Source organism: Protopterus annectens, chromosome 5.part0, assembly GCF_019279795.1.
Source record: "Protopterus annectens isolate FY-2018-M chromosome 5.part0, PAN1.0, whole genome shotgun sequence".
NCBI classification, from domain to species: Eukaryota; Metazoa; Chordata; order Ceratodontiformes; family Protopteridae; genus Protopterus; species Protopterus annectens.
The window spans coordinates 754651107-754668405 of NC_056735.1; the positions used below are offsets into that span (position 1 = coordinate 754651107).

At 34.8% G+C, this 17299-nt stretch overlaps 1 protein-coding gene across 1 annotated transcript in view; it reads right to left on the reverse strand.

The window, feature by feature from the left end:
• The window catches only part of GUCY1A2 (guanylate cyclase 1 soluble subunit alpha 2), a 1587384-nt gene that overhangs the window by 381904 nt on the left and 1188181 nt on the right, over positions 1–17299 (reverse strand). Inside the window, exon 6 of the mRNA XM_044072602.1 lies at positions 16678–16821. Coding sequence (XP_043928537.1) covers positions 16678–16821 — 144 coding nt within the window. The remainder of the gene's footprint in view (positions 1–16677; positions 16822–17299) is intronic.

A 17299-nucleotide genomic window follows, 5' to 3' on the forward strand; every position in this document is an offset into this window, starting at 1 on the left:
TTGTAATTTATATTATATTGGGGAAACAAAACGGGCATTTAAAGTAAGACTGTTAGAGCATGCAAGAGATATTTACAATCAGAAAATGGAAAGCTCTGTTGCAACTCATTTTAAACAGTTCCATAATAGTAATAATACAGGTTTACAAGGTACTATTTTGGAAAAAATAAATGTTTCAGTATATGACATGAATAATTAAAAAAATGCTTCTGTTTAAAGAAAAGCATTATATATTTTGAAGTTTGACACTTTGTATCCTCATGGTTTAAATGAAGAGCTAAACTGGAGATTAATAATTTAAATTGTTTAATTGTTTGATTGTTTTATAACTGTTAGCATTTAAGCATGCTTGTTTTTTACTCCTTGAAGGCTTTTTTTCAGCCGAGATGTCAGAGTAATAAATCTGCTTTGTAGTTTGGTATCTGTGGTCAGTTGTACTCTACTTGTTGCCTTGGTTTTGTGGTGGAACTTTTTGTTTTTATGGCCACGGATCCACAATATAATTTTCTTCGTGTACTTCGAGAGACTGCAGGCGATGGTTATCAATTATCACTAGACAATTTTCTTAATTCTGCTCCGGATCGCAATTTACAAGTCAACCATGAGGCTGTGAATGGATCTTCAGCTCTGAATACATGGGATAGATGGGAGCAGGATAGAAACAAGTGTCACCGTAATCCATTTGCCACTGTTGGAAGAAAACTACCCACAAGTATGCCAGAAGAAAGTAAGTCTCTTTTTGATCAGTTAGAAAAATTCATATGGAAAGAGACCTCTGCTTTCTTTAATATGTCTGGCTTACAAAAGTACATTGACATAGACATTACACCAAGGGGGCTAAGGGTTTTCAAAGATCCCACTTTGCCCTTTGATTTACAGAATGCTGCTGATGTCCAATTTCATAAACGCTGGATAGCAGCAGCACATAGGTGTACTTTAGAATGGGTTAACATCCTGTTAGATCGTGACAGGGTAAAGCAACTTGAATTGAAAGAACAGATTTAAAAAGTTTGTAACACTATTTCTACAGGAACGTATGCCCATGTCCTAGATACTTTTCTGAATGACATCAATATTAAACTTAAAAGTTATGAAGTAGTCTTGGTAGAAAGGAAAAAACATAAATTAATCCGGGATCTTCGTGATTATGAGAATGGAAAGGCATTTCTCTCCAGGACCAATCGGAAGAAAGCTCGTCAACATGTAAGATTTCAAAAACAGGGTGAGATCCCGTATGTGTATAATTCTTCATTTTCAGATGGCCACCCAACTTCAGGAGAAGAAGAGCTGGATAATCAAGAGGAATACCCCAATCTACCGCCTGCACAACAAACGGAACGTTTTCGACAAACTTTTCGGAATGGTAACAACAGTTACAGGGGCAATAGACAGGGTAACAAACGGATTCATGAACAAGAATATTTCCAAAGGGACTTCTACCCCCAGAGGGTTTATAAAAGAGGTAAAAGATGATTTTTTACCTTCTAAGGACAGTTATGTTATCAATTTATCAGGACATTGTTTTACGGACTGTGAAATGGTGGTTTAAAATCACGGTCTAAAGTTTAGTGTTTCCTAGGAGTTATGACATAAAATGTGATGTATTTAAATTTAGTAGGAAATTGCATTTGAAATATTTTTTTAAGGACACTTATGTGGAAAATGACTTAATTAATAGTGAGGATAGTATGAGCACATCTTTTGACAGTTTTCATACTTGTGACTTTGATGTTTCACCGAATGCGTATTGTAAGTTAGACACACATAATGTTCATGTAGTTAGTGAATTTTTACCTCCTATTTTGAATGAAGAGGTTGTTCATTGCTCACATATGTTGAATTTTGGGATAGGAGATGCTCCAATTGATTTTAATAGGAATAGACATTATGTTAATTACAACCTCACTGCTTTGGAATGGGAAGCTTTGAAAAAACTAAGTAAAATGAGTGAGATAATTTTTAAACCGTCGGATAAGAGAAATAAGCTGGTTATCATGCATTATGCTCATTATTTAGATATGTGCATGAAACATTTGGAGGATTATGAAACATAGGAAAAGGTAGAGCTGCCCATATATCAACAAGCTTTAGTAGAATATGGTGAATTACTACAGAAGGGGAAGAGGTTTGGCTATTTTTCTGAAGAAGATGTTAAAAGGAAATTAAAAACAGATGGATGTAGAATGGCCCACTTTTATTGCCTCCCCAAAATACATAAAAATTTAATCAATCCACCTGGGAGACCTATAGTTTCAGGTTGTGAATATTTTGCACATAAACTGGGTTCTTTTTTACACAGCTATTTAGCTCCTGCAGTATTTGTTTTACCATCCTATATACGTGATGTATTTGAATTTTTGACTAAAATAAGTAATGTTAGATAGAATGAAAATATGTACCTATTTACTATTGATGTTAAGAGTTTATATACAAATCTTAGCCATGATTTTGGCATGGAAGCTCTAAGATTTTTTCTGGGGAATTCTCCAGTGACGGAATATATAGTTGAATTGGTTCATTTCTGTCTAACTCATAATTTTTTTGAATTTAACAATGATTTGTATAGACAGAAAAAAGGCACAGCTATTGGGGCTGCTTTTGCCCCCATGTATGCTAACTTATGTATGGGACTTTTTGAAAATGAATACATATATAGAAATGCATTTTTTTGTAATCATGTGATTAGATATTTTCGATATATCGATGATTTAATTTTTATAGCTGAGGGTGGTCCTGAAAAGGTAACTTATTTTGTTGAGACTTTACATAATAATAGATTTGGTTTACAATTTGATGGTCACATGTTAGGTACTAGTATACCTTTTCTGGACGTGGTGTTGAATATTAAGAATGGTACTGAACTTCTTACTTCCGTACACAGGAAGTTTGATACTGGTACTCAGTATGTACATGGCGATAGTTGTCATCCTTCACACATTATTACATCTCTTCCATTTGGGTAAATGCTTAGGATCTCCAGATTGTGTAATAATCTTGGAGACTTTAGACGTGAACTTCAAACAACTATTGGAATGTTCAGCAATAGAGTCTATAGTTATAGTCTATTAGAAAAAAAGCTGGGATAAACTATGTAATGTCGTAAATATGAAACATTATAACCAGGATAGACAATCTTGTTCATTATTTAAATCTGGTAAAAAATTGACAAGGATATGATTTATTTTGTTACTACTTATGGGTGCTTTAGTGACACAGTAATAGAGCAGGTTAAATATCATTGGAATATCTATGTTCATTAAAAAATGTCTCCTCTTGGTTAAAAGCCAATCTTGGTGTTTCATATAGAAGAGGAAGGAGTATTTATAGTTTTTTAGTTAAGGGCAAATTTTGCTTGTCATCTATAAATACACCTGGTAGTTTGTGTCCTACAGGTACTTTTTGTTGTAAAAAATGCAAAGCTTGTAAATACATAGTTCCTAGTTTTTCTAGTATCAGTAATATTTTATTTCAAACTTGGAATAAATTTTCTTATGATACTGCAGGAGTGATATATGCACTTAAATGCCCTTGTAATTTATATTATATTGGGGAAACAAAACAGGCATTTAAAGTAAGACTGTTAGAGCATGCAAGAGATATTTACAATCAGAAAATGGAAAGCTCTGTTGCAACTCATTTTAAACAGTTCCATAATAGTAATAATACAGGTTTACAAGGTACTATTTTGGAAAAAATAAATGTTTCAGTATATGACATGAATAATTAAAAAAATGCTTCTGTTTAAAGAAGAATTATATATTTTGAAGTTTGACACTTTGTATCCTCATGGTTTAAATGAAGAGCTAAACTGGAGATTATTAATTTAAATTGTTTAATTGTGTGATTGTTTTATAACTGTTAGTATTTAAGCATACTTGTTTGCGATGTTTTTTACTCCTTGAAGGCTTTTTTCAGCCGAGACGTCAGAGTAATAAATCTGCTTTGTATTTTGGTATCTGTGGTCAGTTGTACTCTACCTGTTGCTTTGGTTTTGTAGTGAAACATTGCCAGATGACTGTCTGTGGCAGTGCTTTGAGCTCTAACAATGTCACAGAATATTTGCTACCAGTCAATCAATGTTTCATGTATTTCTTGGGATAGCTGACACAAATTCCTGCATCATGTGCCTCTTTGTAAAGGTGTCACAGTGGTTACTATTACCTCTGAATTTCTGCCATAATCCTGAAAGTGGTTGTGTGAGTTTGTTGCTACCTGTGTAGAGGTGCAGGGATTTTCCTCCTTTACAAGCATGAGTGCATCATCAGCATGTGCTTGACTTTGTGAATCACTGTCACTTCCTGCAGAGTTACTAAAATGTTATGCTTGACATTAAACTTGGGGACGGCAACTGTGTTATCATCATCATCTTCAACAGCCATTCTGCTGCTGATATCCTCTAAATGTTTTGGTATAACTGGACTGTTTGTTTCTGTTGTTGACCCTGTAAAAACATTTGAAATCGTCACCAATAGAGAAGGAGGTATGGCATACACTTACCATTCACACTGTCTTCACTGTCATTCTGGCAGAAGTGGAGGCTTCACCTGTTAAGTGTAATTGTCACGTGTTTAATGTAATCATTCCATGTTAGTAGACAATTCTCTTTATAAATATATGTTACTGTTTTTAAGCCAACCTTCCTGAGCAGAAGTGTGCTGCTGGGTATGTTGATAATAGCCAGTGCCCACACCACCTCTGATTATTCCTGTCTCATCTCTTTCTATGTCAGTCATCTCCCATGAATGTACAGGAGCTATTCCTTATCTGGTGTTAAAGGTATAACCCTGCCCCCATACTGGTATAGGCAATTGTGTTCCGCCTTGCCTTGGCTCTAGCACATCCTTTCATATCATATTGCCAGCCCTCCTCTTGCACTGTGTTAATGTATGCTTCCTTCCACTGGCTGGGTGTATACCCATAACTACTTGATTCTAGGCCTTTGTGCTCTCAGCTTGTTTGGACCCCACCTTTTCCAGAAAAATGGTTGCCATATGTCATAAGGCTGCCATAAGGGTGTAGTTCTCCTCATGGGTACATTTATCTTTCTCTGTCTTGATCCCTGTTTTTGCATCATTGCTGCACCTAAAACAGTATGCCCCAATCATACACAAAAAATCTTTAGATGTAATCATCAGTCTAACACAACAACAAAAACATGCCTTCCATCCTCAGAGAAAAACAAGTTAGGTGATACAAAAATACACATAATTCAGTCAAGTAAGGTTGTGATGAATTAATATTTGTACCATCATGAATACATTCACAATGGTTAGGCAAGCAATTTGTTAACAGATCCAACCTTCCCCTAGCACTTTCTCGTAATGAGAATACTGTCATTTTTCATTCAACCTTGACCCTCAGATATCAGCCAATAAAGACTCGTGTATGTTGCCTCAAGAAAACATCCTTGAGACCTCAGTACTTCACAATTAAATCATTGCCTTTCTACTATATGTGCACAATCGCTAAATGAAAATCTTTCCGAATGATCACTGTGCATTTCCACTGATGCTGTAATACATTTGCATTTATGAATGACAGTTTTACAGTATTCACTCAAGCCTTTCCAATATGCCCATTCTCTTAGTAAAGCAAACATTCCTTTAAATAAACACAATAATCTGACTTCATTTTGAACTGTTTGTTATATATTTCTATTACTTTTGCTTACTTTATAAAGTCCACAGTTTCTTAAACCATTTCCCAACTAACTAGAGTAACTGCAAGTTAATATGGCCGGGCTGAACTTATTAATGTAAGTTCAGAGTCACTTACATGTTTTGCATGTAAAATAGGCCCGCTTACTCTTATTCGTATGAATCACATTAATATGAGAACATGTAAAGCAACTTATACTCATAAGCAGGCCTCGACTAGTTGTGAACACAGCATTGTTTTCACATGAACACACTGGGGATAGCAGAGGAGTCCGAACATGCCAGTGCCAGTCGGAAACATGGAGACTAAAGGAGGAGAGTGCTGTTTGAGATTTTATCATTTCTTGCCTTTCTGCTCTTTTTTTTTTTCAGCATGTTGGCACTCAGAATTTCATCTGCCGACATTTCAGTAGGGAGCTTGTGCACACATAAAAGTCTAACAATTTGAAAGAAGATGCACTCCTACTATTTCAATTTGCATTAAAGGAAATATTAACACAGTACGATGATTTGTGTTTAATATTTAAGACATGAATAAACTATGTCTAAGGAAAAATGCACAAATGCAAAGCAAAAGGAACAGTAACTGCAATGCCTGGGAGAGTAGTGCTAGTAGTCATGCCAGAAATATTAAGGAAGCACGTTCAAGGATGGGTAAACAGCCATGCAGTTATGTGTTCTCTCTGTAGCTGAAGAGGAAATCCAGTATATCACCACTGAACAATGTAGGAGATTGGCCAGGTTGACAGAGGGTGCTGGTAAGAATGAATAAAAACCTTAACATGTTCAAAAGGAAATGTCAAGTAACTTGGGCTGTTTTCTGTTTAAACTATTTTTATTACTATATATGACTGCAAGAGTATTTATACACCAAGATAACATAAGGGTTAAAATGCTTTTAGTACAGTATTGCAACTGAACCCATATTAAGTAGCAATTTCAACTGTATTACCAGTTCTTATGTTAAATCAGCATATCTCATTAATATTAGTAGAATGCAAATATAAAGTCACCAAGACTTGACAGCAATATGCTCATTGTTACAACACGAAGACTTGCTGTCCTAGATTTCACCTACCACCATGCCACCACAGGCACATGCCCCCTCAAAATTAAGGTCTTCCACTGTAACACCATCTGACAAGGGACATGTCTGAGGCTTTTTGAACCAGGGAGAGTTGTTTGTCTGTAATCCTCTTCTACACATTCCTGTCCTTATTCTCTCTCCTACATCCTCTTACTTACTTCCCACCCATATCACCCTCTTATATAACAAAAAAAAAAGAAAAAATGGGGGGATCTATCCCCCAACCATAAATATTGTATCCCCCTCTCTTACCTCCTGAAGCATAACCATCTTGATGCATTTCTGCTGTGTCTCCGTGTTTGTTGTGTATCCCTTTTTGCCTTTCCTATGTCTCACTTTCCATTCTATTAAGAAACCAGTTAAAGTGTTCAAATAAAGATACACCTACATAAAACATTTTAAACATCTTTATTTTTTAAAAAAATAGATATTAGTAATAAAAGCTGAGCTGTCTGCCACTCACCTCAACTCTTACAACTGTGCCTGACCTTAGCCGCGATGATTCGTAATATCTGCGTATTCATGAAGTCAGAGAAAGCTTAAAGCTTTCATATAGTCTTTCACATATACTTAACACTTAACTTCAGCTAGTTTACACTTTTTGCCATAAATAGGTATGTTTATCATAGCACTGTTGTATTTCCTTATCAGTGTGAATAACCTGTACTTACTGTGTCTGTACATAAGCGTTACAGTACTCTTCTCGAATAAGTTACACAACTGTGAAACCCAGGACTATGAATACCACCCATTATTTATTAATGATTCATCTGCTTATCTATATACAAAAACCGTGATTAGGCTGATGTTCTGCTACTTTCCAATACAATTATAACAACAGGTTCCTATTGTAAGTTCACGGACCACTGGTGCGATCCTCAGAACTGTCAAACTTTAAGTGTCATTACAGAGAAATGTATAGTTATGCAGTAACTCTGAAACTGCTGATCTCCGAGTATCACCCCCATCTTGAGGAACAGTGATCTTGGAGTTAGTACATGAAAGTAACAGGAGATAGGGGAAAGTCCCCTGGGCTTGTCTTTTGCAAAAAAATTAATTGAATGGGTAACACCAACTTTCAAAGCTCAACATTACATTTGTCGAATTGCATTTAAATGCTTGTAATTTTGGGACTCATATTACTGAGTTTTGAGTATCCAACAGAAAACAGAATTTAACAACAGCTAAAAGTAGGCACAGTACAATAAATTCACAGTCACTACATCCAAAACTTTAGTATGTCATTTGGAATTTTTCAAAAGTTGAAGATGTACAAGTCATCCTGTAACAAGGTCTTCTCATCAACTCTGTCCAGCAATACATCTCCAAAAATATCTAGACTTACAGAGCCTGAACACTCTTGTTTTTTAAACGCCACATAGAAAATAGAGTTGATAAAAGACAAAAGTCTACTCATGTCAGTTACGCTACTGCTAAGTTGATTAGTGCTGAATCCAGCAGAAATGTAGCTATTCAAGTGCTAGTTCCTAAACTGTTAAAAGCTAACATGTAGTACCTATAAGTTCCAGCTGTAAAATTACTACATATCAGATCACCCGCTTCAAGGTTTGAAGGTTCATTTCACATTCAAGAATGTTTACTCATCAATGTTTCATTCTTAGAAAAGCTTAATGGTTAATAATTACCTGTTACGGCTTATCCGTTACTTTTTTTGTCTTGCCTTGCTTTTCAGATGCTACACTTTGACCTTTGTCCCTCCTTGGTAAGCAGTTTATGACGTGGTTCTTGCTCTTAATCCATTACTTCCCATAGTCAAGGTATTTTAACTCTGAAAAGACTAAGGTTTGTTCTAACCCTAGTTGTAAAAAGAGTTTCAACAAGATTGTCCTTACTAGTTGGAATCTAAGTACAGATAATGAACTCAATTATACAGCATTCAGAAATAAACTATCAAAATTACCTTAATAATGACTATAAATATCATTGTTTTCATGATAATGGCTATTCACTATAATCCAATATCACGACTTCTTTATTTTTAACCTTTGCTTATTTTCTACATAGTTAAAGACTTTCTCTTCTCGTATGGTATATCATTAGATTTTTTTTATGCGTTTGTTCAGTTAGTGTATACACATTATGTTACTGCATGGAATTTCATCCTATAGGGGTTAGTTTGTGCATATACAAAATAATACTTGTGCCACATTATAGGTTAGACTACTTTTCACAGTATTCTTAATATCAAAGTTTCACATTTGTCAACACATTAACCTAAATGCAATTGCCTCTCTTTTCTGCAGTTTTGTTGCTGTATTTCTGTTCTGCTTTTAAATGTATATATAACCTGTTATATTTCAATGGTTAAATGACTTCTTATTGCATTCATTCCATTTGTAACATTGCTACATTTGATGAAGATTGTAGTTCAAAAGTGACCTTGGACCAGTCTATCGATCTAGTTATCAAGGAAACAAATAAATAATTAAATCCCAGCTAAAAGACCCACTGTACCATCTATTCTGCTCTGCCAGCACCTTCTCCATCTCATGTGCAAAACCTTCCTAATTTCTTACCACCATTTACTGCAAACACAACCACCTTGCCATCCTTTAAAGACCACTAAACTTCACAGTTTCACCAAGCTACCTGTCTTATGGGCACACTACTATGGCTCAAAATATTACAACTAGAAGATCTGAAAATGTTGTCTATAGTATAACTACATATTTACTGAATTCTTGCAAATGTTATGCTTTGGCTTTTCTTTGCAAGAGTCCCAAAAGAAGGAAAAATGTTTTTTATTGTATGTTGTATACATTTCCCCCTTGTTTGTGCAACATTTTTGTTACTGTTTGTGCAGAATGGGGCATGAGGACTTGATGGCACATCAAGGGGTCCACAGAGACATGCTTTCATGCAAAAAATGTTGTTATATAGAGATAAGGTGATTTTTTTCAGTAATTGGGTGTGCAATTAATCATGTGCGTTAGATGTATTGTTTGTGATTATCTGCATATCTGCTAAGTGAAATATGTGCAACATTTTTGTTACTGTTTGTGCAGAATGGGGCATGAGGACTTGATGGCACATCAAGGGGTCCACAGAGACATGCTTTCAAGCAAAAAATGTTGTTATATAGAGATAAGGTGATTTTCTTTCAGTAATTGGGTGTGCAATTAATCATGTGCGTTAGATGTATTGTTTGTGATTATCTGCATATCTGCTAAGTGAAATATGATTAAACACAATAAATCAATATTTTATAATATACTCACATATGGGAAGGCTGAATACAACGTAAACCTATAGAACACAGAGTGTATTTAACATTCTCATATTGTATGATCACTTCTAAGATTTCCAGCATTGCAAGAATTAGTCAGCACTCTGCATATTATAATAATATCTAACAACTTAACATAATACTGTGATGATACCATTCAGCAAACGTACCTTAATTTACATTGATTACATTATTTTACCAATCTTTCTTATTTCTGTTGTTCAATAAAATAGCAATTATACAATTTTATTTTGAATATGGATTTTCCCATTATTTGAATACATCAATGTTTATTGCAAGTACCTGAATTATTCATAGTTTTGCAAAAAGCATGACATTGATTATTCTTTATTTCATCTAGATATTTAAACAAGAGTTTGGAAGGAATTAGACCCTTCTGGTGAAGTCCAGGAACCTAAACAAACATACTGTACAATTTTCGGTCACGGCAGTCTTTATGGCTCTATGCACTATATCTGTTACTCACTGCTTTAGGGACAACGTCACTCTCTAGTATGGATGGCCTTATTTCTGAGTTGCTTTTTCCCCCTTGGAATATGATTTATATACAGTTTAGTGCAGAGAAGCCCTTCAATATCTTTAACTTTCTTTACTTCCATTTTCAGTCACATCATTTCAAGACTGTGCCTTCTTTTTTTTATTTAAATCATGTAAATTTTAAAAAGGAATTTGCCCCAAATTACATGGTTTAGCGGGGACAATTCACTGTCAGCCACTACCCATAAGTTTATATTATAAGAGTGGGTCAACCAGAGCTCAGTAAAATCCTGCAATATGTAAATAAGGACTAAAGTGAAACTGTTTCTATGTACAGTTACTTGTTGGAAACTCTATATGAAGAGCAGGTAGATGAAGAACAAAGGTGAGTTATGTAATAAGTTAAACAGTCCCATTATCAGCCAGTGGCAGCACAATGGTACAATGGATAGTGTTGTCAGCTTAAAGCAAGAGGTTGCCCAGTTAGATTCTCAGCTGAGGTGCCTTCTGTGCTGAGTCTGCATGTCCTCCCAGTGCTCGTCTGAGTTTCGTCCCAGTGCTCTGGTTTCTTCCCACATTCCAAAGACATGCAGTAGGTGGATTAGACATACTAAATTGGCCATAGGTGTGAGTGTGCATGCAAGTGTGTGGTGTGGATGAAGTACTGCAGCAGGACTAGCCACCCAGTGGTGTAAACCTTGGCTTTAAATGACTGCCACTGCTGAAGAGACACTGTCACCCCATGTGCAAAAATGGGAAAAGGGGTTCTAGATGGATTATCAGCCAAATGATATGTTACATTTGCTCATGTTCAGACTGAATATGAAATACTGCAAGTAGTTTTCATCTACCATAACAGCTCTTTCATGGCAATTGCAAGTCACACATTTTATTTTCATATTTTTCTCTGTGAATCCCCACTGACCATCAAGTCCTTCACACCCATGATTATTCACTGACCATTTAATCCCACTTTAAGGTAAACATCAAGATCAAATTGTCATAAATTAAAAATATAGCGTTTGAGTTTTTTTTGTTTTGTTTTTATTTTTTTTACCTAAGCACTACTCCCACTTGGCAGCTTACATATACACCTGAATTAACAAGGTCTGCTCTGCTTTCTTCTAATACACGTCCCCATGGAGGGCTACTGTACAATCACAGTTTGACAGCACCAATTCTTCCCAATATTCCCATGTTATAGTGTGTACACACACATATAATCATCAGATGTCAGCAGTACAGCAAACAGACTGCCTTCCTACCTCCCCAACAGTGAATGAGCTAGCATCAGCCTCTCACATATACCTTCCCTGTTTGGTTCCTAAAGCACTGTTGTTACTGATGGAGAAGGAGTAATTTGAGTTGTAATCAGGAATGTATCCTTCTGTGTCATGCAGCCAGCAACTGTCAGTCATAGATACATGAGTAAATCTGCTTGACATGCTTGCAAACCTTGTTAGGTGAGCTAGTATTTGGGGAAACAGCTGGAAACTGCCAAGCAAAATATCTCTGAATACTTAAAACCCAGTAAGTATATAACAGTACCATGAGATTATTTGCAGTTTGGAAGATGTTTAGAACCTTACTGTTAGAACAAATCAGAATTATTTAGTAAAAAGCAATAATGATACTGTTTGCCAAGGTAGTATAAGAAGTCAATGACTCATACTGATGTCATTGTAACTATATGTAGAAGTGAACCACCCCCTACATTTTGCCTAGATTGTGTCATATTATGGTAACATAAACTGCAGTGTAGGAGCAAATGAGCAGACTGGAAAATCTAATTATATCATTACAGCAGTTACCATCATGGATGTTTTTGGGGTATAACAAATTAAAGTATAATAAGAAAACTTTGGAACAATTCTGATGACTTAGTATATCACAGAATTTCAAGACATGATGAAAATTATATGTCATTTTCAGTTTCTGATAGAATTTTAGCATAACATAGCTCTTTTGAAATTCTACCTGATTTTTGAATCCTACCTGAAATAATATTTTCGGGTTGCTGTGACAAATTGAGGTAACATTTTTGAAGTCTTGAATTTTTTCCTAATATACTTAACATCTAAGTAGTGTTCTCCTGTCCATTTCTATTTTCAGAGAAGAGTTGCACATTTTAATCTGATGCAGTTAGATATCTTTGAGTCTATCTAAATCCACTTCGTTCAATAAAACTGTAGTACGCATTCTTCTCTATAAGTCTTATAATATTAAATTTCAACACAGTAAATATTTCATTTCTTAACTGCAAACAGTGCAAATGTCAAAACATTCTAGAGCTTAACTGGGTTGTTATGGTGTTGGCTTAATTATGTGGTTTGTTCATAAATAATGAAGCCACATTTTAATTCTGTTGCACATGCTTTCCTAGTTGTACAATCAGCAAATTATGCCATTGCCGTTTACATATCGATACACTTGTATGAACTAAGGATTTGTGAAATCCATATTACAGCAACCATATGACTGCATAACCATTTCTGAACATTTAAAAAATATAGCTTTAAGAAAATCCAGGCATATTTTTCTTTTTTTGTTAAAAGTGCTGCTAACTGAGGCCCGTTTACCTTCTTTTTCATTCATTCCCTTATCATCAGTGGTGCTTTCAAAATATTTCTTGATGAAAATAAAAAAGACTTAAACCAGTACTCAGGTATGTGCAATTGAATAAGGATATTTAAAAGTGATTTGACAAAGCATTGTTTTTCTAAAATGTTGAAAAAATAGCATATACCTTCATGGCATTAGTAGCACCTAAATATGGCACAACGTATAATGACACCTGAAAGACTTAATAAAAATCAAAGATTAAAACAAAAGTAAAAGTATAGGTGAAACAACCCAAGATGAGGTACAGGCATAAAAAACGTTTATTGTAAGCGTTTTCACGACAATTGGTGTAACATTTATTCCTCTGGTAAGACTCGGTGCTTTTTCTTTTTCTACAAAAATAAAAGGTTACTGCAACTGGTGTCACTGATAAAGGATGCAATTTGTTACATAGGCTATGGTACTATGAAAAGTTTAAAATCCTTGGAAAAATTAGCACCATAATGTCTGTCTCTCTCTCTCTCTCTCTCTCTCTCTCTCTGATTTACATAACATTCCCAAGTTCTACCTGTTAAGAATAGCATTGGTGTATACCAGTGTTAAATAAAGCATGTCAAATTGGATATTTTGTATATCACTTAATGCCAAAAGTTTAATAATAATAAGGAACTAGTCTAAATTAAATAGCTCATTAGTCTACAAATTACAGTAATTAACTCTTTCATCTTGCTCTAGAAAGACATTCGTCTTTGAAAATAACATACCTAATTTGCATTATAAACTGTGATTTATGCTGCACAGACTTCTAAAGTAGTAGTTCTGAAATGGTGAAACTAACCTTCTTGGGAAGGCCTGGTCATATTTCATAGGAGGTCCAAGCAAGTCTGAAAATATTGCTTGATTTAAATTTATATTGGATAGGGCTAATTGCAGAGGATTAATAGTCAAAAACATCTTTATTTCCCAGAAACTCAATATTGCAAGACTAGTATAGCAAGCAAAACTTGATTGTTTCAAGTGAAGCGACGCATATGCATTTTTACTTGACAACACGAAAAGTACATGTCAGAAATATATTGGAGGCTGACTTGAGGGAAGGTGACTGCGAAGAAGTCTGCAAACCTATGTTCTCAAGCAAAGGCCTGTATTGTGGTTGAATTGTTAACAAACAATAGAGATATTAACTACCTCCATGGCAAGCAACAATAAAGTTCTGGCAGCATTTGGATGCAGTTCATTGCCTGGAGGCTTTGGCACTGGAAAACGGTGGCGAGAGTTGATAGGTTTAAGTAGCTGCTGCTGGTTCACTAATCATGATGGACACCCAATCAGATGTGAGACAGGTTCAAGTCAATTATAGACCTTCTCCAGTCTCAAGCCCCACCACTAGTAATCCTAACTGTATATATGTCAACATCTGGATAGTTACTGCACAAAAAAAAAAAAAAAAAAAAAAAAAGCATTCATCCATTATCATTAATAAAGGAAGTGGAATTCCATTTATAAATGCTTTCCACACTTTATTTAGAGAAGGCTAGTTGCCATCAACATCGGATTACTATACCTCTCCTTTAGAGACTCCAAGAGGGTTAGATAACAGGAAATATCATTTAAAAATATTTTAAGATCTGTAGCCTCCTAACAGTCCTTTTCAGAGGTATTCATTTGGTATTTTTGTATTTCTAGTCTTAAGGCAAATTTGTCAACCCAAATTTTTGCAAAACATTACTGACACCTAGTAGAGGGATGCATGCCAGCAAGCAGCATACAGCTCAATTGCAAATGTCCACATAGCATGTGTGGTATAACTGGTTGACAGAGCCATATATTAAAAAGCATATGCCTCACATGACCAGGATTAAGGGATTTCCTCTGTCAGAATGCTGCAGTACAGACATACTACTCAACTGTATAGACTTTTGCAGAATGTCCAGATTTTAATTCATATTTCTGGTCCTTTTTTATAAAATTGTGGTTTTCTGACAAATCATTGGCAAGTCATTAAAGATTAAAATCAGAAAATAATGACAGACATTTAAGTTTCAGGCTTCATTTCATGTAGAAAATTCATGGTAACATAAAATTTATTATTCTATCAACTTTCAAAGTTTATACGAGCAATATTTAAAAATAGTCCCTATTTTTGGGCCTTTGCCCCTGCATTATTTATGGTTTTGTCCAGATTTCTTGCTCTAAGAAATTAAGAGGTATGAGGAGGGGTAACAGGAATGAGATAAGATGAAAACTCCTGATGACTGCCTGGGTGATAACCCCTTTCTCATAATAATGGGTTAATAGGAGGGAAGCTTATAGTCAGCAGGCAATGGAGAAAAAAAAAAGAGTCATAATAATAATATAAAGCTGTGTATAATTTTTCCTTTTATCTTTTGGCATAATGATTAATTTTTGGTGGGAAAATACAGCTATACCTAATATTTATTTCTTCATTATTTATGGTTCTGCATATTATTGCATGTATCATTACTTACTAGTATACACTTACTTTATACAATATTATGTAGAAAGTTAAATATTTCTAAATAAAGTCTTTAAATTGATCAAAAACTGCTGCACTGAAACAGGTGATAATATCATGATAAGAAAATGATGTTATCAGAAGAGAAGATGATGACAACAGTGTCATGCATTGAAAGTACAAAGCATGCACATACTGTAGTATTAATAATGCCCAAGAAAATTTAGTTAACAGCTACTGACAACTTCTGTCCCTCTCCCAGCAACAAACTATACAATATACACAGCAGCCAAGAAAATAACTCACTTTTACGTTTCAGACCTCCTTTCTCCCACCCTCTTCACCCCCCTCTGAAGGAAAAAAAATCTTTAGCAGGCTTATTTTTCCAAAGTTGGATCTTCTATCCACTGGGCGGTAGACAAATCACTGAAAATACACTATTCAAAAAAAAAAAAAAAAAAAAAAAACTAGTAAAGCAAATGAAAGAGAGAGAATCACAAATGCTACTGCTTTAGGGAAGATGGATATAGTTTGGTCTTTCATTTTGTACAGTATCTCCTTGCAGATGTATCACATGAAGCTATCACCTGTAAATATGTAAAATGATGTTTTACTAATGTCTGGGATTGTAATTTCTCACTTTCTTGTATTTTTGTACTTTAATTAGATAACATAAAGTTAAATATTAGCACAAGGACATTGACTGCACAACATTCTTTGTATTTTACCTAGTGTAACTATTGTATTCTTCAGCTTCTGCAAATGTTTTGTATTGGAACTGCGCTCATGTTCGGGATCATACCTGAAAAAATTCCTTTGATCAGCCCACCAACCTGGCCACAAAATTTAAATACATACATAAATAAAAAGTACCAGGGGTATAGAGATGAAAAAATGCAATCTGGACAGAGCTCTTCCAGCTGCATTACAAAGAACAAAAAGTTCTAGCATTCTGTCCCAGAAACTAGAATCTGTTTTTTCCTTACCATTTACCAGAAATATAATTCATAATGGCATGGCATGCTCACTTCTGATAATGGTACTAAATCAATTCAAAAAACCCTGATATATATATAAAGCCAGAAGAAAGGCACATATTGCCTTCAGTCATGATGGCTGCATCTAACTTTGTTTACACTGTTTTCCTTACCTTAATAACTTCTCCATCTGGCGTACGCACTTCCTCTGACAACTCCATCATCTTTAATGCCATCAGGGCTATGGGCTTTGCATGACTATTGGTCTTGCTGTGAAGGCCTCCAGCAACACAATACGCATCTCCAATGGTTTCCACCTGCATGGAGGAGACGTGCGAGATGTAACCATGCAAAATTCAAAATAATATTATTACTCTTTTAAATTCTTACCATAATATAATTTAGATAAATGCAAGAAAAAGATATAATATCAAATTATTTTCATAATTGAGGACTTTATTACAAGATATTTAGGAAAGAGCTAGATCATCAGGAAAACTGTAAACACTTCTTCATTTTAATTTATTGGCCATTTTCAATTATGTTGCTTCATTACAAATAATTAAGGCTTCTAACTTAAAACTGCTAAAGATATTAATACTTTACTCTGAACAACTTATGTACCTTCATGGAACCATGTAAAATTAGTTTAAACATTCTAAGAATGACAGTCCAGTTCAAACACAGACACAATATACTCAAAATTATGTAAGCATGTATAAACTTATAACAAGCTGAGGTAAATATTCTATCTATAAGGAAAATTTCATGTTTGAGAACAAAAGGAGTAAAACT